This window comes from Triticum urartu, chromosome 3 (genome assembly GCF_003073215.2).
Source record: "Triticum urartu cultivar G1812 chromosome 3, Tu2.1, whole genome shotgun sequence".
NCBI lineage: Eukaryota > Viridiplantae > Streptophyta > Magnoliopsida > Poales > Poaceae > Triticum > Triticum urartu.
The window spans coordinates 467,762,657-467,784,895 of NC_053024.1; the positions used below are offsets into that span (position 1 = coordinate 467,762,657).

The 22,239-nt window shown below is 45.3% G+C and overlaps 2 protein-coding genes across 2 annotated transcripts; both read right to left on the bottom strand.

The window, feature by feature from the left end:
• Positions 1–3,878: 3,878 nt before the first annotated feature.
• On the bottom strand, positions 3,879–7,100 carry LOC125544391 (beta-glucosidase 7-like). The gene is made up of 11 exons (XM_048708068.1): positions 6,750–7,100; positions 6,576–6,634; positions 6,421–6,496; positions 6,270–6,341; positions 6,074–6,161; positions 5,464–5,707; positions 5,037–5,152; positions 4,734–4,951; positions 4,606–4,637; positions 4,420–4,522; positions 3,879–4,264 (listed from the first exon to the last, which is right to left on the bottom strand). Exons 1-11 carry the CDS (start codon positions 7,006–7,008, stop codon positions 3,990–3,992), a joined length of 1,542 nt encoding a protein of 513 aa, XP_048564025.1. The 5' UTR covers positions 7,009–7,100; the 3' UTR covers positions 3,879–3,989.
• Positions 7,101–12,750: 5,650 nt separating this feature from the next.
• Positions 12,751–16,553, bottom strand: LOC125544392 (KRR1 small subunit processome component homolog). The gene is made up of 12 exons (XM_048708070.1): positions 16,227–16,553; positions 15,957–16,033; positions 15,749–15,859; positions 15,440–15,508; positions 15,009–15,065; positions 14,881–14,919; positions 14,660–14,764; positions 14,496–14,578; positions 14,323–14,404; positions 13,490–13,633; positions 13,325–13,402; positions 12,751–13,170 (listed from the first exon to the last, which is right to left on the bottom strand). The coding sequence occupies exons 1-12, from the start codon at positions 16,429–16,431 to the stop codon at positions 13,054–13,056; spliced, it is 1,167 nt and encodes a 388-aa protein (XP_048564027.1). The 5' UTR covers positions 16,432–16,553; the 3' UTR covers positions 12,751–13,053.
• Between the last annotated feature and the right edge of the window lie 5,686 nt (positions 16,554–22,239).

Consider the following 22,239-nt stretch of genomic DNA (forward strand, 5'->3'; position numbering starts at 1 on the left):
CTCTTAGTTGCTGAAGACTTTGACTTGGAGACGACAATTACTCTTCGTCACTCAAGCTGACACATAACCATCTAGAGAGTTAGCAGCTCTCAAGAGTAATAGGCACAAGAACTCTTAACTCATATCTACTGTGATACTCAACCACTACCTGAGTATTGACTCTTGATTTTCTCTCAGTGGATTTTAAACTTAAATCTTATCAGAATCTCAATCAGAGCAGCCAACGAATAACATTGGTGCGGGGTGACTATTTATAGCCACGGCCTTCCCAAAAGGGAAATGACCATTTAGGACACGCGGTCCAGCCAATGGCCAACCAACACGTTTTCAATAGTCGGATTTTGAGCGCACATGACAACTTTACTTGAGGAATAAGCAAAGCTGACTCCTTGGTTCGAAGCATTTCTCTCGCAGCCCAGAAGATCTCCGTCTCTGGCTGACAAGTAAATGTACCAAAGCACAAAGAGATTTTTCTCAACTCTTATAGGATACGTTTCGGTTAAGCAGCACAACAGACATATGTCTCAAAATACTTATACCCTCTTAATAGTACGGTGGCCCTATGACTCAAGGAAAAAATGAAACGACGAAACAAATGCCATGTCTTCACTTCGTTTTCAATCTTCAAGGCTGCTGTCATTTCTTCTTGGACGTCTCCCGTACCAATTACTTTCACGTCAGCGATCCTTTTTGGGGGTCATCTCTGAAACACAATCCTCTCGAAATCAAACTCCTCGAAATCTATTAATCTTCTCTACATCGCAAAAGACTTTCACTGTAGTTCATAGCAAACTTCTCAGAAGATTATGACAATCTTCCCGATACACCCGGGACTATTTATCTCTATGTGCAGTAGCAAACAAATCACTCCCTTAATGTTTATGACAACAATCTCTAAAACAGAAGGTGCAGGTAATTACACCAACAAACTTTGACCAAAAAAATATGTATACACTATATTTTGGGACAAAGGTAGTATATGCGACTTAGTCCAAGGAATAGAATCCCGACAGAGCATGATGGTACAATTTACTATGTGTGGCTCGCGGCAAGGAGAAAACATATGATGATGGGCACATAGCTGATATTCGTAGAAGTACATTTTATTTGAGGTCATATTTTAGTTTCCAAACTTTGTTTCAAGTATACATCATTCTCACACATGTAAACTCAACTTTTAACCATATCGGAATTATTCTTTTGGCTGTAATGCTTTCTTCATATAGCAAGCAACTAAGGTGCCTAAATCAAATTGTTTAAGACTATTCAGGATTACACTAAACATTTACTTTTTTTTATATCGAATACGCATGAGTGTGCGTATCATATATTATAGAAGGAAATGGTAGAAACCCTCCACAAATGAGATTACACTGTTATATACAGGAAGCCCTCGGCCATCCCACTCGACCACTACTCCTTTAAGGACTACTCACTATTCTCCCACACTGCAAGTCCCAGCACAAACGCTTCGACTTCCCCTCGCAGTAATCCTGCCTGTTTCCATGCTCTGACTTCGCGTTCAATGGCCTTGAGCACCTTGTGTGTGGATGGCGCCTCTCCGTCGAATACCACTGCATTACGGTGAAGCCACAGCTCCCAGAGGACCAAGATAGAGATTGTCCTAACGAGCTTCTGATGATGACCAATTTCTTCCTGCCTGATGCACCACTCCGAAAGGGACTCTGTCACCATTGGGGCACGTTCTGGTTGATCCAGGGCCTGGCACACCTTGCTCCAAACCTCTCTAGCGAAGACACAGCCGATCATGATGTGGGTGATGGTCTCCTCATGTTGGTTGCAGAATGGGCACAAGCTTTGGTGAGGCAGTCCCCTTCTAGCAAGGCGGTCGGATGTCCAGCACCTATTCCTTATGGCCAGCCAAGCGAAGAACCGATGATGTAGGGGTGCCCTTGACTTCCACGTGAACTCCGCCGTTGGTGCAACCTCTAATCCCGCGAACTTGGCCGCGTACGCCGATCTTGCCGAAAACATGCCATCCTTCTCCCACGCCCAAAGTATCTTATCTTGTGCATCCTCATGCAGGACTACGCCCTCCACTCGCTGCCATAAGCCCAAGAACTGGTGCAGTGTGTCGGTCGTAAGCTCCGGCCTAACGTCCTCCGCCCATGAGTGATTTGAAAATGCCTCCGCGACCGTTCGTGTTGATCTCGTTTGCCTTGGCACCCTCGAGTATAGCATGGGTGCTAGGTCCTGGATTCTGTAGCCGTCAACCCACTTGTCCTCCCAAAATAGTATGTCATTTCCATGTCCTACCGTAGCTGTGGTCGCAGCCCGGAAGAGTGCTCTTGATTCCGTTGAGGTCGTGATTTGGAATTCTGCCCAGGGCCTTGTAAGGTCAGTACGCTGCAGCCATGGCCATCTTGCCATCATCGCGGTGTTCAACCACCTCAAATTTGGTATGCCGAGGCCTCCGGCCCACCTAGTAAACACTTACTCTTGATTAATAGAGAGAACAATAACTTTACTAATGCAAAGGTATGTGTTTAAATTCATTAAAAACAATCTTAAATAATGACAAAGTTCATGTAAAGTACAAATCTGATGCTCGCATCTATTATACTACATCCTAAATGATTGGATAGCTAATGAACGACTTGTCTTTTGTGTGAGAGTCTGGTTTAATAGGAAAGATATACTACTCATATCAACAAGGAATTCCTTCTTATTCGGTAGCCCATTCGAAAAGAACTTCAAAGTTAAGTGTGCTTGGTTTGGAGTAATTCTAGGATGGGTGACCGACTGTGAAGTTGGTCCCGGGTGCGCACGAGTGAGAGGACAAAGTGCGCAGAAAAGACTGGTGTTGGTCCGTGGGGCCAGACTAGATCCCTCCAGGCGTAACGGCCAGGAACCGGTGGCTATGGCCGGGGTGTTACAATTGCTATCAGAGCCGACCCTCACGGTTACACGGGCATGCGCGGTCAGGTGCACGGACATGTGGCTCTTGGCACGTGTGGCCCGTTGTGGCACATGACATGGCACATATGCTGCACTCGACGCGCATACGTGTGCCAAGAGGGAACGTTCTTGATGGGCTGAAGAGGATGACTCCTTCTTTTCCGGGAGCCCATTCGAAAAGAACTCCAAAGTTAAGTGTGCTTGGCTTGCAATAATTTTAGGATGGGTGGCCGACCAGGAAGTTGGTCCCGGGTGTGCACGGGTAAGCACAAACTGCGCACAGAAGATGTGCGTAATGGCCGGGAACCGGTGGCTATGGCCGGGGCGTTACATTTTGAGTCCTTGATATACCAGACTTTTGAATGTTTTTGTTCAGCGATTCTTTGTCAACACAACTATGCCTTGTCCTAGACCTTGAATCATTGTACTCCTGAGTCCAGGTACAATGGAAAATATATGGCCAATCCAAACCAAATTCAAACAAGTTTGTGTGAGAGGACGAACCTGATCTAGACGCACGGGGAATATGCCCCAACTTCCTTGCTCGAATTTGAGATGGACACGGATCGATCGGTATTCCATGTGGGGAGGAAAAGAGACATGAGAGAGTTTGAGAGAGAGACGTGAGAGATCAAGAATGAGACTACAATTGCTTCAAGTTCAGAGATTGAGACGTAAGAGCTTTAGAGAGAGCAATTGAGACGTGAGAGCTTTAGAGAGAGAGAGAGGGAGAGAGGGAGAGAGAGAGATTGAGACGCAAAGATTGAGAGAGAGAGAGATTGAGACGTGAGAGATTGAGCGAGAGATCTGTTTTTTTTACTCTACGGCTTGTATTTTGTGATTAACGTTGGAATTTTTTGGCAGTCTCTGAGGTAAAATGAACTAGAGACAGCACAAAATCCGTGCAACAAACACGAATGAAATACTGAATCATTTTGCCATATTTTATATCCATTAGATAACTCTAGAACAGTGTCCTGTCTCTGAATTATGGTGCAATCCGAAGAACAGTAGGCAGACACTCAACATAATGATGATAACATCAGGTTAATTCACAGGCACTAGCTACATCAGTGTTGCAGCAGATCTCTGAACCAGTAGGCCGACGCCTTGGGGTGCCGTTCTAGGGTGGGGCTGTTGAAGTCGACGTACACGATGCCGAACTTGGATGTGTAGCCATACATCCACTCGAAGTTGTCCAGGAGGGACCACGCAAAGTAGCCAAGAACGTTGGCGCCGCCATCGATGGCCTTCTTCAGCTCGCGGAGGTAACTCCGGTAGTACCGAACCCTTGTGGCATCCCGCAAGTACTGATCGCGGGTGAGGTTCCCTGGTTGATCCATTCCTGGCAACACAAAGAGTTTTTCCAACTTTTCTGTTATGTTTTCATCTAGGATTTTATTTTATTTTTAGTTGATGATGACGACGACATTAGCACATACGCATGACAAGATGCTTGAGAGGCATGAAACGGAACAAAGAGATATGGGACTCCAGTACCGTTTTCAGTTATGAGCATCGCTGGATTTCCATACTTCTGGCTGATGTAGTGCACGCATCCGTACATCCCCCTCGGGACGACATAAAGCCATTTAGAATTCGCCTGTAACGTGCAATTCACGCACCCACAAGACTTATGGTCGGAGAAAATAAAGCTGAGAAAGGTTTCAGCTAGGAGCTTCATACCCTTGGTCCAATCGGTTTGCCATTTCGCTCAACTGCAAAGTTTCGGCTATAAATTAACGATGAAGCGCAATAATATATATTACTGGTGTAAAGTAAAACCTGCAGCTTAAGACAGGAAGAAAACTCACATGAATAGGTAACCTGCAGATCGGCTGAGTAGCTAGTCGGCCTCTGCTGCACCAATTTCTGCCCCTTTACGAATTCAGTTGTGTATTGATTGACCCCGATCCAGTCCGCTGAGCCCTTGACCACTTTAGCTTCATCAGGAGTGAACCTGGGCAACCTCTCTTTCACAAGGTCTTGCATTATCTGTGGGTACTGTCCGTTTATTAGTGGATCAAGAAACCTGCATCAATGCAACTTTCATTGATATATATTTTTTTATCTAAATAAAACTCTTTGTCAAATGCATGATACTAGTATGGCCGTACCAACCAACAAGGAAGTCCATGGCTCTTTGAGCTGCAGCTTGGTCTTCAGTTGAGTTGCTAAGAGCCTCGTACCAACTGACGTCCAGAACTATTCCAACCTTCCCTTGCTGAGCTGCCTACATTTTGTTTCTACTATTCTATCACCAATCTAGACGGAATGATCAATGTTCACGACAAATCTGATATCTCAAGATTATTTGTCACTAACATGCCCAGTGAGTTGGGGAAGCAATAATGCTTATATATACATTCATGGATATATACACAATCACAAAAACAATCTATTTGGACACAATTAATGCACATTGACCATGCGCCAAGACAAAATTATTTCGATAATGATTTTGTAAGTGAAAATTAAATCAAACTAAACTCCCTAAGGCTGATTATATTATAATATGCTCTTATAGTTCAAGTAAAAAAAAACCTGATAGTTGTTCCGGTATCTTGCAACTGCATAACCATGTGCTAAGAGAAAATTATGACCAACAATGTAAGGCTCTGTTGCTGAGTTCCCACCAGCGGAGCATTTGGTGCACCTTTGGGGAGGAGTCGTCGCTATATCATAACCACCAATCGCTACTCTACTTGGTTCGTTGAATGTAAACCAGTGCGTTACACGGTCGCCAAAGGTCTTAAAACAAAAGTCTGCGTAATCTGCAAATAGTTCCCTACAGAAGAAAAAAAAAGAGGTCTTGAAACAAAAGTTAGCGTAATCTGCAAATAGTTCCCTACAGAACAAATATTACGAAGATAATCACGCATGCTGCTTCGGCATAGAAAAATAAAGTGATTGTGTGTTGTACGATTTACTTTTTGAGTAAACATACAAAAACTTCTGCATCCTAATGTTCATTTGAATATGTGAAGTCACATTTAATAGAAAATTATGCATGTAAAAAGAGTAACTGGTAATTTGTCTAAACAATTTTTCCTGTATGCTTCTAAATCCAAACTATAAATCTAGAAATACTCTGAATGGGAATGTAAATCTAGGACATTAGTAAATAGAAAGATCGATTGCTAGTTTGACTTACACTGTCTTTGCATTTAACCAGCCTCCATACTTCTTCTCAAGTGCAAGAGGGAGATCATAGTGGTAAAGATTGACATAAGGAGTAATGCCTGCTTAGTTTTCATGGAAACATTCAGATATGAGATATCGATGTATTTATTTAGGTTCCAACGGAAGTTTCACAGGTCGAAATGAACGCCTAGCTATGCTAGCTGTACCTTTGTGAAGCAGGTAATCTATCAGATTGTTGTAGTACGCCACACCTTCTTCGTTCACTTTTCCCTCGCTATCTGCAGAAATAAATGATGAATCAGTGGTGTCAATCAACAGCTTGCGTTCAGTCAGAGAAATATGGAAGTTGGGGTATACCCGGAAAGATTCTGGACCATGAGATGGAAAATCGGTAGGCGTCGAAATTCAATCCTTTCATGAGATTAACATCTTCCTGTCCCAGCATATGTAAGAGGATTAAACGTGAAAGATTGATTACTCATGTATGTTTCTGTTTGCTTCAGACGTCGTACCTTGTAGCGATGATATTGATCTGTTGTAACGTCGGCGTTTTGATTTCCCACAACTTTTCCTGTTTATTGCAGCACGGAATATGAAACTGGCGTCAGAAATAAAATAAAAAACGGAGTTTAGCTTAAGGCGGCACAAGTGAAGTGAAGAGGAAGAGGTAGGTCATTAAGCGGCACCTGGCGTATGCGCGAAGGCGTCCCAGATGGAAGGGCCGCGGCCGCCTCCTGTGGCCATGCCCTCCACCTGGTACGCCGACGTCGCCGTCCCGAACACGAATCCCTTGGGGAACGACGCCCGGCTCAGCCCACCCAGCCAGCGCGGGCGGCCTGGCGCCTTCGTGGCACGGACGCATGCTCCTCCCCCGTGACCGTGGCCATGGAACGCCGCCACCAGGGCAAGCAGCAGCAGCATGCACCTCGCCGACCTCGCGGTCATCTTGCAGAGCTGCAGGGCGGGCAGTGGGCAGTGGCAGCCTCAGTTCACACCCACTCACTAGTCACTAGTGCTGGAACTTCAATTATACGTAGAAACTGCCGTGGGTTGAGCTTTATTTATAAAGCGGAACAAAGTCTATTTGATGTCAAAAGTGGATTGAGTGGGAATTGTATTGTTTGGTGGCACTAAATACATTCTACTGGTGTTAAACTAAATTGTCCGGTATTGGTGCGAGCCTGGAATATTTTTTCTCCGACACCAAAAAAATTAGAACTTTTTTTCTCAAAATACCTAAATCTATCTTTGTGATCAAATTTTAGTTCAATGTTGAAATCAATACAAACTCTTAAGTTCTTTGTAATCCAAACTCAATGTTTAGATCATCAAATATTTGATGCATCAATTTTAGTCCGGTCTCGGTAAGGAAAATTACCTAGTGTTGAACTGTCTGATCGGAGTAGCAGCAGCGCAACACGGCGGCTGAAGCGAAGGCTAGAAGGGAAGCAGTTAGGACCCATGAAGGCAGGGGTAGGTGGCTGGAGGCAGCAGCACAATGGCCCAGGAGGAACGTTGACTCGGCGAGATTGGAGCTGGTGCCCGGAGTGGCCAACAGGCAAGGACGTGTAGGGCGGCTGGTGGAGATCGGGGGCGGTGGACTGTAGCACGCCATGAGTACGACAGGAAGGCAACGCGGCATTTGGCATTTGAATGGCTCATAACTTTTGAACATATATTCGTTTTGATTTGGTATATATATGTTTCAATTCCTGGTGCCAAGCCCTTTAGAACAAGATCAATGTTCAATACATTTGAAACATATTCAAATTTCAATGTTTCAATCCATTTATTTCACTCAATCGATTTAACTATGTGGGACTACTTAGTTGTGAAGCTGCTTCCTTAGTTGTAAAGTCGCTTACTTCAATTTAACGTGAAATAACCTAGTATTCCGATGTTATCTTTTATATTATTGTTTGGTAGGCGAGTCACCCTTGAATAGCCATATTCCTCTTGTTGGGATTGTTTCACTCTATTATCATGTCTTCCATTACCATCAACAATGGTCGGCTCGACAATTAAGGTTGTTAGATCGAACGAACATTCCAAACATCATGGCTTCTTATGCTCTTCGTATTGTCTTGGCTCCATGCGAATACCAAATCATGTCGCATGGAGGTCGTGGATTCGCAGAATAATCAGTGCCTACCCATGTAGGTCTTTGGATCATGTTGTCTGGGCACTTAAATTAGACGACAAGCATTACACATGACACAAATAGTCAACCTAATAGCCAATCATCGAAGCAATCTCACAAAATATCACCATAATGATTAGGCACAAATGTATCTCATTGATTCCCTAATTCTCTCATGCCCAGGGGAGCGGGGATTGCACGCACATGAGAGAAGAATAACAACCAAACACAAAGATCAAATGAAACGGAATTGTATCAATATTACTATAGTTTTTCGCGACAACATAAATGGTTAAATAAATTGTGATCGATATATCAAAGTACAAATAGAGTTTACAAACCCTAGTCATGCAAGTTGGAATCTCCTATGATGGTGGTGGTGTCAATGGTGGAATGGAAGATCATCTTGTAGAGAAACCCAAAACGGTCTAAGTGAAGCAGTTCTCCTTTGAATCTCTCTTCCTCCGCTTTGGTCAGTGCTTCTCCCTCTTTTGTTATTATGTTCCTTCTCGTCCAATTATGAAAGTCGCTTACATAGATGAAGGGAAGGCAAAGGTGCCTGGTACGACCACTGGTATGAGCAGTTGCGCTCATACCGTGTACCGTCTTCTCTTATGTTGACACCTGATGTAATTCTCTTCAAAGGAAAAGTTGTGCATTTCCTCCTAAATCACCCAAATATGGCTCCAAATCCTCCCAAAGGTGTTTGTGCCTGCAAATCGAGCAACGAAATAAGGTTTCTCATTTTTCGTGCATATCGGTTGTGAAATAGCGAAAACCGGTGAAACCCAAGGTTAAACCAAGCAAAATACCCTCATAAACCCCTATATAAAATGGAGCAATCGTCGACACACTGTGTTGCTCCGCCTAATGCCATAGTGCACGAACCGTGATGTTTGTGCCCCAAATGCCACGCCTAGCGCACGCATTGGCACAAGTGCATCATGCAGTTGCCGCCTTCCTTGTCTTGTCAGCCGCCGCAACAGCCAAGTGTAGCAACCTCCACCAATCGTTGAAGTCCACAGATGACCGGACAGGGGAGGCCATGGGAGTGAGTCTAGTTCAACCAACTCAGATAGTTTTGGCTCAACCTGCAAATTTTGCAAAAAAAACGCGTATGCAATGATGTCATCGCAAAGTTGGTCAACAAGTCCCATGACAGCGAAATACAATGCCCAAACGTATCTTATGAATGTCGTTGCATGTTGATGTGAGCTTAATGACCGTAATTCGGGTATTCTTGCATGAAGTTACCAAAGTGAATTTTCCTAACAAGTCCAGTGACATTGTTTTACTCAAACCGGATGAGTAGAAGTAGGCCGCCATTTTCTCATCGTGCATTGATATTGGTCTTCATCATGTGTAACCACTTCTTGGCTTTGCCATCCATGAGGCTAGTGTTGGCAACATGATCCTAGACTCCTTAGTGAACCTTGCGAGCTCAACTTGCTCGGCCTTGATTTTTTCTCTCATTGCATCCATATTTGCCTTCTCCGTCTCAAGCTAGGTCTTCTCTCTCTCTCAATGGACATCCTCTCCTTCTCAAGTTCCACCTTCGTTGCTTGGATCTCCAGTTCTCCATGAAGCCCTTGTATCTTTCCTCCATCCTTTCTTTTTTTTCTCTTTTCATTTGTGAACTTTTTGTGGGAGATGATCCTCGTCCATGAGGACGACAACGAGCTCACCGCCCCAGTTTTAGCATGCAGGTACATGATGCCCCCCCCCACACACACACACGCACACGCACACACACTTGCCTCTCATGTCCATCCACCCCAACTTACTGTTAGGAGCTTGAGCCATCATTGATTGTTTACTTCTTGGATGCAAGATTGGAGTTCTCACAAGTCGAGATCCTTCCATTTATCTACCTTGTCCAACTTGATCCAACAATGAGCCAAGATAAATGGCTCTCCCTCATTGTTTTTGTATAATGTTATCGCCAAGTTCAACTAGCAAATGAAATACATGTGAAACATAAAAATGAATGAAACACATGATGAAAATTGCAAGTGAGCAAACCTTTTAATTTCCATCTAATAAAAATAAGTCATAATGTTTGTCCAATAGGTTGAACCCCTTTGCTTCACATATTGGATCAACTCTTAGCTCAACTCATGCCACGCACAAAAATTGATCCTCCTTCGTCATGTATGCACCTCTTTTCAGTTTCTTGGTTGATTCCACAACCTCGGTCACATCCATGCTGCACAAATCCATGGAACACACACACTCAGCCGCGTCCATGCTGCACAAATCCATGCGGCAAGGACGACAGTTGCTTCAAGGGTGGGGAATGACACCGAGGGCGGATGGCAGGGAAAAACGGCGAAGGCGATCAAGGTGGGAGTTAAGCACGGGCTACAATGGGTGGAGAAAGAGGGGAGAGTAGGGTTGGGTTGTTGTGATGTGGGGTACAGATAGGGTTCTCCGGGCTGATATATTTGGGATGAAAGTGGGGGATTCAGCAATCTGGACGTTTAGGGCATCTCCAACGCCGTGCATCAAATCAGACAAACCAAATGTTATTGGATATGTCTGGACGTGTCCGCGGACAACAGTAGTGGAGCCGGCCATCCAAAGCGATTCGCCAAATGTCCACCTTTGTTTTTCTCCTATATCCGAAGCACTGAAAATAATTAAAGATAAATATCATTCTTAGTCCATAATCATGATGTGCAAATATTCCAGTGCAACAATAATTCAAGTATAAATATTACAATCCAAACATGAACTTTTGCAAATAGTTCAAATTTGAATTCAACTTATTCAGACACATTTTTTAGTTCTCCCCACGAAGGACCCAAATGCTCAACAAATCATTCTGCAATGCTTATGAGTTGCTCGATGGCAAATATGTTCATCAAACGTCATCGGATTCTGCCTAGGAAATTCGATAGGATCACCCATCTGCTCAAATTTCAGACCGTGACGAACTCTATCACCCACATGCTCCACAATCATGTATTCATGTTGTACATGATCACACAAGCTGCCATCATCTCCCACAACATCTCTAGATCCCATATTTTTGCAGGTCCCCAAACAATTGCAAAACGGGCTTAGAGCACTCCAAATGCCCTCTCCATGTCCTTTCTAGCTCCTTGTCTTTCGGCAAAGTGAGATTTTTTTCTCACCCCTTGGATTAGAGATGGTCTTGACGAAGGTCCCATGAAGGATAGATACCCTCACGGAGACAATATCTCATGTTGTAGTCATGACCATTGATGGTATAGTTGCACGAAGGAGCTTCTCCCGCACACAACCTTGCAATGGAGACCGCTACAACACGTTGATGTCACTGTAAGACTTAAGACTGAGGCATCCCAAAGAAAGTGTCAAATCCAGAGCTCTTGTGATGCAACTGCTTTAAAAATGATGATAAGCTTCTTACATTGCCTTTTGTATAGCATATGGAAAATTCTTCCATTGCTAACGCATGCAACCTAGTGATCCGAGCATACATCATATTTGCTTCAAACTAAACAACATAAACGTCAATAATTTTGGCTGTACTGTTTGCTTCAAACTAAACAACATAAACGTCAATAATTTTGGCTGTAATGTTTGCTTCAAACTAAACAACATAAACGTCAATAATTTTGGCTGTAGCATTTGGTTGAATACATGCCGCATGTGGTGTCCGCCATGGACAGCAACGTGCAAGGGCCAAGGGTACCTGGGTCGTGGCCGGACCAGGGTGGATGGGAAGCGTAAGCAAGTCGACCCAGGTGGAGCGGCAGAGGTCCAAGGCCTGAGCAGCGGAGTGGTGCTACAACTGCAACGAGGCTCCGGGTGGGATTTTATTTTTGTGAGTTGTGATGTCCCGTGTGGCGGTTGTCCACCTCTGAAAACGGCATGTTTGACAATTTTGATTTATGGATGAAATCATTTCACAAAATAAATTGCCCCTAAAAAAATTCACTCAGCTGATCATTTTTAGTGGTGCCCGACACGAAGACGCCACACATGCAGCACCTGACTGACAGACGCTACACGCCTAGCCAACGTCGCACCCGTATGATCCGAAAATTACTAAATCAGTGTGCAGAGCCTGAGAGCTAGGCGCCACACTATACAATGTAACGCCTAGCCTCTAGGCGTTGCACTAGTGGTTGCTTTTGCACATTGACTTAGTGATTTTTAGGCAATCCGGGGTGCGCTGGCCAGGCATGTAGCGCCTATCTGTAAGGTGTTGCATAGTGTAGTGTGGCACCTTCGTGTCGGGCGCCACTCAAAAAGGTCAGCTGAGTGAAATTATTTTAGAAGCAGTTCATTTTGTGAAATGATTTTATCCACGGGTTAAAATTGTCAAATTTGCCTCTGAAAACCTCCCCCAGCTTTGCTTCCTGTTTACAGGAATCTAAACATGCTGACAGTCCATCAAAAACTTCCGTAAACAAAGTGTCCAGATGTTTACGGGCGTTTTGATGCACCACACTAGAGATGCCCTTAGGGAGTAGGGTAAGCCCTTGAAGCGGATTTTCTGCCCAAAACTGTCCACGAGCATACGAGGTGATGTCCTTGGAGATACCCTTGTGTTCTCATTTCTCAAGAAGAAAAGAAGAATTAACGGACTTATCATTAACTGCTCTTCATATGTTTCTAAAAAGACTGCTGACGGATCTGATCTTGTAAATTAGAAGCCGTGGAATATGCAAGAAAGCTGCAATACTCCTGGAGTAATCAGACGGCAGTTGCCAACAAACAGATTACAGTGTTCACAACTTAAGCTTGAAGGTTTGTCGGTTTCACCACTAAAGCTTGAAGCTTGAAGAGCTACTTGAATGGCAGGAGTTCAACTACTTGAAACAATTAAAAATGTCATCCCAGTAGCTGACATATTGCGGTTACTTGGATGATGATTTGTGCTTCTTTTTGGAGTGTGATTCTTCATTGCTCGCAACATATGACTCGATTTTCACATTTTCCTCGGCTTCACTATTTCTGAATTTCTTTGCCTTTTTCTGCAAATAGGGAATAATGCAATTATTTAATACTATTATAGTGGACTAACAGCACATACACTCCCTCAAAAAACAGAGATCAAATGCCAAAACAAGTTTAAAAGAACAGACACGAACTAAATATGTAAAGCATGAAACAATAACGGCTATGTACCTTTAAGGATTTTGTGATATCAGCAATCTCGTTGGCATTAGTACTTTTGGCAGATTCAGATAGACCAGCAGTGTTCTCCTGAAACAAATAACAAGATTTAGTAACTCTGCAAGAGAAAGAGAAGCCAACTGATGCATAAATAAATACACAGAAGGAAAATCTGACCTTCGGTGGAACAAATGCAGCTTCTCTCTTTCTTTTCTTTTCTTCTGATTTCTCTGATTGCTTATCTAGCTTCTCTTGCCATTTCTTAGCTGACTTCTTCTTGTCACTCATGAAATACTCACCACTCTCCAGTTCAAGATCAATCTACATCCATATTGACAAATTAAACAATGGTTTCACATAACTAAATAAAACTATCCAGCAGAAATGAACATTTACAACCCCCAACAGTACAAGAAAAAAAATCTATTGCCTACATGTTTTGCTTCACTCAAATTTAAATGGGGCGTGCTACGCGTCGGGTCACGAGCTGTCAGATTTGCCGTATCAAGCGACCGAGCGCGCCCCACCATTGCAACACAGATCTTTTGCAACAGTTGTTTTGTTGCATTTTTTGCAACCGAGTTTTTGTTGCAATTTTTTTTTTTGCAACCGAGGTCTTGTTGCAGAAAAACTTCGCAAGAGAAGTTTTGTTGCAAAACATAGACCTTTGCAACACTACATATGTTTCAGAAACATAGTTCCTGTTGCAGAAGCATGTTCGACAAAGGATGGTATGCGGGCTCTCAATGGGACACGTGCAATGCGGGGAGGTGGCGGACGCGGCCGCTGCGATCCGCCGGGTGATGGTAAGAGTTTCCCAATTTAAATAGCTTGGAAAATAACATTAATGAATTATCTGCATAGGATGGACAGCTGCGGATGCTATTAAGACAAAGGTGCAGGACAAGACCGCTAACCACATAACAAGTCATGAATGAACTGGTGAAATCAATATGGCAAACTGTACAACAACCCTGGAAACAATGAGTGAAACAAACAATTGACTTTACCTTGCTAGGCTGCTGAGGCGGCGGAAAGGGTGTGTATTGTTTCTTCTCCTTAGTATTGGGCTTCTTTTGCTTGACATTCTTTCTGGAAAACAGAAAATAATGAAGTGTAAGATGCACAATGTACCTTTTAGAGATAGTAACTTCCGAGCAGAAATATGATGCAAGTTCCTTACTTCTTAAAGTTCGGTAGAAACCTGTCCCAACTTTCAGTGGCTAGGGCAGGATTTTTAGCCAGCTCACGTTTAATAAGGAGTTCCTGCTTAGTTTAATAACACTCCATAAGAAATCATATTTTACATTCCTTCAGAGATTATATCTAAAAAACAAAACAAATCACCTTAATGTGGTACACTGGATGCTTTATGTTCTTTATGCAATCCTCTACAATCTTCCGGACCTGTTTCAGTCCCTTAAAGGAACCCATGGCAGCCACAGTATTTCCCTTTCATGATGGAAAATACGCAATAATGGCAGTTAATAACACCAAGATACAGAGTTGAAGGAGGTGGACCCACAATGTAACTTTAAATGCAGTGCAAAGTAAGAAATGAAGCACACCTGTACTAAGATGTAGCAGCCAGTCAAAATCTCTATAGCCTGTAGTGACATAAAACATGTTCAGAAAGGGCTGTCTACTGTTCTGAAAGAGATTCATCCATAGGACAGCAACCATGTGAGATATTTACCTTAAGGGTCGACAGGTTAGGGCCCAAAAGGCGTTCTCTCCTTTTGACAAATCTTTCCTGTGGATAGCACACCGTTAGTTTACTGAAACCTCAAACCATCCAAAAATAGTTTACTGAGGCTAAAAGATTACTTCGTTAACATTGGCAACAGAGCACAAATAAGTCCTGATGCCACATACTAACAAGTGATTCTCAGTGCAAACTTAATAAGAATAATTACATAATACACTGGATCACAAAAAGAATCCGTATGTGATTGGTTTCATCATTTTACTTTTGGCAATGCAAAGTTTCTCCTAGCAAATGCAAATCTTGTCTTTGCAAAGTTTCTCCTAGCAGAATATTAAGGTAATCAAGATAAAATCAAAGCAATCCCTTCAAACAAAACCAAGAGGTACAAAACTGAAGTTAAACAATGAAACAAAGTGTACCTTGTTTCTTATGATGCTACCAATCTTGACAATATCACAGTTCATCTCATCATTGAGCACTTTAATTGCCTGTGGGAAAACACAATAGAAGTTTATGGATGAGACTACTCCTGAACAAGGCATCAAGGTGTGTTGGTGACCATACAATAGGTGCAGGCAGAAGTAGGCCACAGGTGGCAAAAGACACAATATGCCCTATTGGGTAGGGAAACCACCCCCCTCACAATTTCAATACAGCCGCCACAAGGCATATAATAATTAATAGAAATTGCATAACAGTTAAGGCTTGGTAACAGAAACAATGCATACTTGGGGTGCAGGGACACTTCGCGACAAGAGCTTTATCAGGTCCCTGGCCTTGAGAATAATGTAGGGGTCCCTGGTCTTCCTGGTGGTGGAAACCGTCATGGATCCCTCCACCTATGCGCAAATCAAGAGAAATACCATAGAATCATGACACTACTTAAGATTAAGAACAATGCAAAGTCCAAACAATCATAACAAGTCAGTGGCATACCAAATTGAGCTCGCATGAGACTCCAAACTCCTTGAGTGCGCCCTTGACGATCGGCCATGTCTCCTGCAGATACTTCTCTGCGCCCCCAAACAACAAGCCGCGTCAATCCACGGATTCAGTGACTAGAAAACTACAACTACTTCCTCCGTCCCATAATATAAGAACGTTTTTGACACTAGTGTAGTGTTAAAAACGTTCTTATATTTTGGGACAGAGGGAGTAGCTCCTAACGAGCAGCACGAGAATGAGGGTGAGGGCGGGATTGGGCACCTCGGTACTGGGGGAAGAGGGTGGAGAAGGAGCTGACTTCCAGCAGGCCGCCCTCGTTCCAGGAGGGGTCGAACTTCTCCACCGTCCAGCGGTCGATGTTGGGGTCATCGTCCCACGGCTTCTCCTTCTTGTGCTTCCCCTTCCGCTGCCAGTTCTTCCCCTCCGTACCTTCGGCCGCCGCATTCGCTTCGTCTGCCGACGCCATGACGGCCGGGAGGGATAGGATTTAGGTGGGTTTCGAGTTGAAGGGGCTCGAGGCGGCGGTGGTGTCCAGGCTGCGAATTAGGGTTGACGATTGTACTGCCGCCGACGGGAGGGGAGGAGAGTGAGGGGGGATTAGAGAGAGGAGTGGGAGGGTTTGGGCTTGGGCTTGGGCCTTCCGGGTTTCGGCCTAGCTGCCCGACGCTCAAAAACTAAAAGCCCAACACTGATGTCCCGAAGAAAGTATACTTTTCCCCCTCAAATCTCCCCTGATGGATCAAATTCCCCCTGAACTCCAAATCCGGATAAATCATCCCTGAACTTTGGAAAATCGGATAAATGTAACCTTGGATGGTTTTGAATCGAATTGAAGGTGGTTTTCATACTAAGGATGCTGACTAGGCTATTAATGATGCTGACTGGGCTGTTAATAACGTTGACTAGGCAGTGGCAAGGAACGGTTTCAGGTGAAATTTCCCCATTTTCTCCATCGCCTTTCTGTCTCCTTTTGCCGGCCGCCGGCGTTAAATTCATCTACACCGCTGCTTCCCGGCCGCACTAACATCGCCTACGAGCTCCCATTGAGCGAGCGCACCTTTGTCCTTCTTCCTTATGCAATTCCTTCACCAATAGCGTCGCCTCGCTCGAGTTTGAACTCCGCCGACATGGCCATGGCCAAGATCGGTTGTGCACGCACCCAGTCTACAAGTGCCCTCGGCAGTGACCCCGCAGCCTCGCTCACACGCTTGCCCTTCCCTGGCCGGACGCGTCAACCGTGTCAAGGCGAGCGCTGCTTACCTGGCTGGGAGTGTTGCCTCGCATGCGCATGTTAAGGTACTGTTCGTGCTCGTGCGCCTGGGAGCGAACGCAGGGATGGGCCTCTTCCTTTTGCAGCCGGTCATCACGCAGAAGCTCATCGTTGTAGCCCCCTGAAATGTCACCCAGATCATTGAAGGAAATATGCCCTAGAGGCAATAATAAAGTTATTATTTATTTCCTTATATCATGATAAATGTTTATTATTCATGCTAGAATTGTATTAACCGGAAACATAATACATGTGTGAATACATAGACAAACAGAGTGTCACTAGTATGCCTCTACTTGACTAGCTCGTTAATCGAAGATGGTTATGTTTCCTAACCATAAACAAAAGAGTTGTTATTTGATTAACGGGATCACATCATTAGGAGAATGATGTGATTGACATGACCCATTCCATTAGCTTAGCACCCGATCGTTTAGTATGTTGCTATTGCTTTCTTCATGACTTATACATGTTCCTATGACTATGAGATTATGCAACTCCCGTTTGCCGGAGGAACACTTTGTGTGCTACCAAACGTCACAACGTAACTGGGTGATTATAAAGGAGCTCTACAGGCGTCTCCAAAGGTACATGTTGGGTTGGCGTATTTCGAGATTAGGATTTGTCACTCCGATTGTCGGAGAGGTATCTCTGGGCCCTCTCGGTAATGCACGTCACATAAGCCTTGCAAGCATTGCAACTAATGAGTTAGTTGCGAGATGATGTATTACGAAACGAGTAAAGAGACTTGCCGATAACGAGATTGAACTAGGTATTAAGATACCGACGATCGAATATCGGGCAAGTAACATACGATGACAAAGGGAACAACGTATGTTGTTATGCGGTCTGACCGATAAAGATCTTCGTAGAATATGTGGGAGCCAATATGAGCATCCAGGTTCCGCTATTGGTTATTGACCGGAGACATGTCTCGGTCATGTCTACATTGTTCTCGAACCCGTAGGGTCCGCACGCTTAAGGTTTCGATGACAGTTATATTATGAGTTTATGAGTTTTGATATACCGAAGGAGTTCGGAGTCCCGGATGAGATCGGGGACATGACGAGGAGTCTCGAAATGGTTGAGACGTAAAGATCGATATATTGGACGACTATATTCGGACATCGGAAAGGTTCCGAGTGGTTCGGGTATTTTTCGAAGTACCGGGGAGTTACGGGAATACGAGAGAAGAAGTATATGGGCCTTATTGGGCTTTAGGGGAGAGGGAGAGGCAGCCCCCCCCCCCAAGGCCTAGTCCGAATTGGACTAGGGGGAGGGGCTGCGCCCCCTCCTTCCTTCTCTTCTCTCTTCCCCTTCCTTGTCTCCTACTCCTACTACATGGAAGGACTCCTAGTTGGACTAGGAAAGGGGGAATCCTACTCCCGGTGGGAGTAGGACTCCGCTAGGCCGCGCCATAGAGAGGGCCGGCCCTCCCCTCCTCCACTCCTTTATATACGGGGGCAGGGGGCACCCCATAGACACACAAGTTGATCTTCGTGATCGTTCTCTTAGCCGTGTGCAGTGCCCCCCTCCACCATAATCCTCAATAATATTATAGCGGTGCTTAGGCGAAGCCCTGCGACGGTAGAACATCAAGATCGTCACCACGCCGTCGTGCTGACGGAACTCTTCCCCGACACTTTGCTGGATCGGAGTCCGGGGATCGTCATCGAGTTGAACGTGTGCTAGAACTCGGAGGTGCCGTAGTTTCGGTGCTTGATCGGTCGGGCCGTGAAGACGTACGACTACATCAACCACGTTGTCATAACGCTTCCGCTGTCGGTCTACGAGGGTACGTAGGCAACACTCTCCCCTCTCGTTGCTATGCATCACCATGATCTTGCGTGTGCGTAGGAAATTTTTTGAAATTACTATGTTCCCCAATAATCATCATCCGCTGGAAAAGCCAACATAGCAGCAGTAGCATCAGTCAGTAACCAAGGGACAACCAGCTCGGGAAGCAGAGTCGACGCATCTGCACGCGGGCGCACGTGCGAGAGCAGAGAGGCCGCCGTCTCGTAGAGGTTTCCGATGGCCGCCCGAACGTGCGGGTCGACCCGGACGCAGTCTCGCTCGGCGGCAGCCCCACCGAGATTCTTTCTCACGAGCGACCTTCATTTTGGACGCCGTCTCTGCCCAAAACGTTCTTGTCGTCTGCTTTTCCTTCTTGCTTCCCGACGAACAACGTCTTGAGCTATGCTTTGAAGGCCTTGAGTTATCGATCGAGGTTGAGTTGCCTGACGAACCAGAGTTCCTGGACCATGTCTTCTTCTCACAGCCGCTGCCGCGTCGTCGTCTGCCAGAGCCATGCCTGCAACGCATTCCGAGAAGAACTCCTCCACGTTGAGCGCCCCACTGACAAAACGCGAGTTTGCCAGTGACACACCACGGGACCGCTCGCACGGTGTCGCCCAGGCGGTGCTCAACACGAGTCCGTCGAGCCGCGCGCCCCTACCCCTACCGCCGTTGAGGAGGAGCTCCTTGGTGGCGAAACTGTTGGAAATATGCCCTAGAGGCAGTAATAAAATGGTTATTATTATATTTCTTTGTTCATGGTAATTGTCTATTGTTCATGCTATAATTGTGTTATCCGGAAATTGTAATACATGTGTGAATACATAGACCACAACACGTCCCTAGTGAGCCTCTAGTTGACTAGCTCGTTGATCAAAGGATAGTCATGGTTTCCTGACTATGGACATTAGATGTCATTGATAATGGGATCACATCATTAGGAGAATGATGTGATGGACAAGACCCAATCCTAAGCTTAGCTCAAAGATCGTGTAGTTCGTTTGCTGTAGCTTTTCTGAATGTCAAGTATCATTTCCTTAGACCATGAGATTGTGCAACTCCCGGATACCGTAGGAGTGCCTTGGGTGTGCCAAACATCACAACGTAACTGGGTGACTATAAAGGTACATTACAGGTATCTCCGAAAGTGTCTGCTGGGTTGGCACGAGTCGAGACTGGGATTTGTCAGTACGTATGACGGAGAGGTATCTCTGGGCCCACTCGATAATGCATCATCATAATGAGCTCAAAGTGATCAAGTGATTGATCACGGGATCATGCATTACGGTACGAGTAAAGTGACTTGCCGGTAACGAGACTGAACAAGGTATTGGGATACCGACGATCGAGTCTCGGGCAAGTAACGTACCGATTGACAAAGGGAATTGTATACGGATTGATTGAATCCTCGACATCGTGGTTCATCCGATGAGATCATCGTGGAGCTTGTGGGAGCCAACATGGGTATCCAGATCCCGTTGTTGGTTATTGACCGGAGAGGCTTCTCGGTCATGTCTGCATGTCTCCCGAACCCGTAGGGTCTACACACTTAAGGTTCGATGACGCTAGGGTTGTAGAGATATTAGCACACGGTAACCCGAAAGTTGTTCGGAGTCCCGGATGAGATCCCGGACGTCACGAGGAGTTCCGGAATGGTCCGGAGGCAAAGATTTATGTATAGGAAGTCCAGTTTCGGCCTTCGGGAAGGTTTCGGGGTCACCGGTATTGTATCGGGACCACCGGAAGGGTCCCGGGGGTCCACCAGGTGGGCCACCTATCCAGGAGGGCCCCATGGCTTGAAGTGGGAGGGGAACCAGCCCCTAGTGGGCTGGTGCGCCCCCCCTTGGGCCTCCCCCTGCGCCTAGGGTTAGAAACCCTAGGGATGGGGGCGCCACCCTTGCCTTGGGGGGCAAGGCACCCCTTGGCCGCCTAGGCACCCTAGGCACCCTATATATAGTGGGAGGAGGGAGGGCTGCGCACCCAAGCCCCTGGCCTCTCCCTCTCCCTCCCGTGACACTCCTCCATCTCCCAGCGCTTGGCGAAGCCCTGCCGAGATCACCGTTGCTTCCACCACCACGCCGTCGTGCTGCTGGATCTTCATCAACCTCTCCTTCCCCCTTGCTGGATCAAGAAGGAGGAGACGTCTCCCAACCGTACGTGTGTTGAACACGGAGGTGCCGTCCGTTCGGCACTAGGTCATCGGTGATTTGAATCACGTCGAGTACGACTCCATCAACCCCGTTCTCTTGAACGCTTCCGTTTGTGATCTACAAGGGTATGTAGATGCACTCATCTCTCCCTCGTTGCTAGATGACTCCATAGATTGATCATGGTGATGCGTAGAAAATTTCAAAATTCTGCTACGTTCCCCAACAGTGACATCATGAGCTAGGTCTATGCGTAGTTACTATGCACGAGTAGAACACAAAGTAGTTGTGGGCGTCGATATTGTCAATTTGCTTGCCGTTACTAGTCTTATCTTGATTCGGTGACATCATGGGATGAAGCGGCCCGGACCAACCTTACACGTACGCTTACGTGAGACTGGTTCCACCGACTGACATGCACTAGTTGCATAAGGTGGCTGGCGGGTGTCTGTCTCTCCCACTTTAGTCGGATCGGATTCGATGAACAGGGTCCTTATGAAGGGTAAATAGAAATTGGCAATTCACGTTGTGGTTTTGGCGTAGGTAAGAAACGTTCTTGCTAGAAACCTATAGCAGCCACGTAAAAACTTGCAACAACAATTAGAGGACGTCTAACTTGTTTTTGCAGCAAGTGTTTTGTGATGTGATATGGCCAAAGGTTGTGATGAATGATGAATGATATATGTGATGTATGAGATTGATCATGTTCTTGTAATAGGAATCACGACTTGCATGTCGATGAGTATGACAACCGGCAGGAGCCATAGGAGTTGTCTTTATTTATTTATGACCTGCATGTCAACATAAACGTCATGTAATTACTTTACTTTATTGCTAAAGCGTTAGCCATAGTAGTAGAAGTAATAGATGACGAGACAACTTCAAGAAGACACGATGATGGAGATCATGGTGTCATGCCGGTGACAACGATGATCATGGAGCCCCGAAGATGGAGATCAAAGGAGCAAATGATATTGGCCATATCATGTCACTATTTGATTGCATGTGATGTTTATCATGTTTTACATCTTATTTGCTTAGAACGACGGTAGTTTAAATA

Excerpts from the sequence above, each read along its gene's own strand:
- LOC125544392 (XM_048708070.1), bottom strand. The coding sequence starts at position 16,431 with ATGGCGTCGGCAGACGAAGCGAATGCGGCGGCCGAAGGTACGGAGGGG. Across the intron at positions 14,579-14,659 it reads ATCCAGTGTACCACATTAAG|GAACTCCTTATTAAACGTGA; the intron begins GTGATTTGTTTT and ends TAAACTAAGCAG. Across the intron at positions 14,405-14,495 it reads TTTCTACCGAACTTTAAGAA|AAAGAATGTCAAGCAAAAGA; the intron begins GTAAGGAACTTG and ends TCTGTTTTCCAG.
- LOC125544391 (XM_048708068.1), bottom strand. The coding sequence starts at position 7,008 with ATGACCGCGAGGTCGGCGAGGTGCATGCTGCTGCTGCTTGCCCTGGTG. Across the intron at positions 6,635-6,749 it reads CGCCTTCGCGCATACGCCAG|GAAAAGTTGTGGGAAATCAA; the intron begins GTGCCGCTTAAT and ends TGCAATAAACAG. Across the intron at positions 6,342-6,420 it reads ATGGTCCAGAATCTTTCCGG|ATAGCGAGGGAAAAGTGAAC; the intron begins GTATACCCCAAC and ends TTATTTCTGCAG.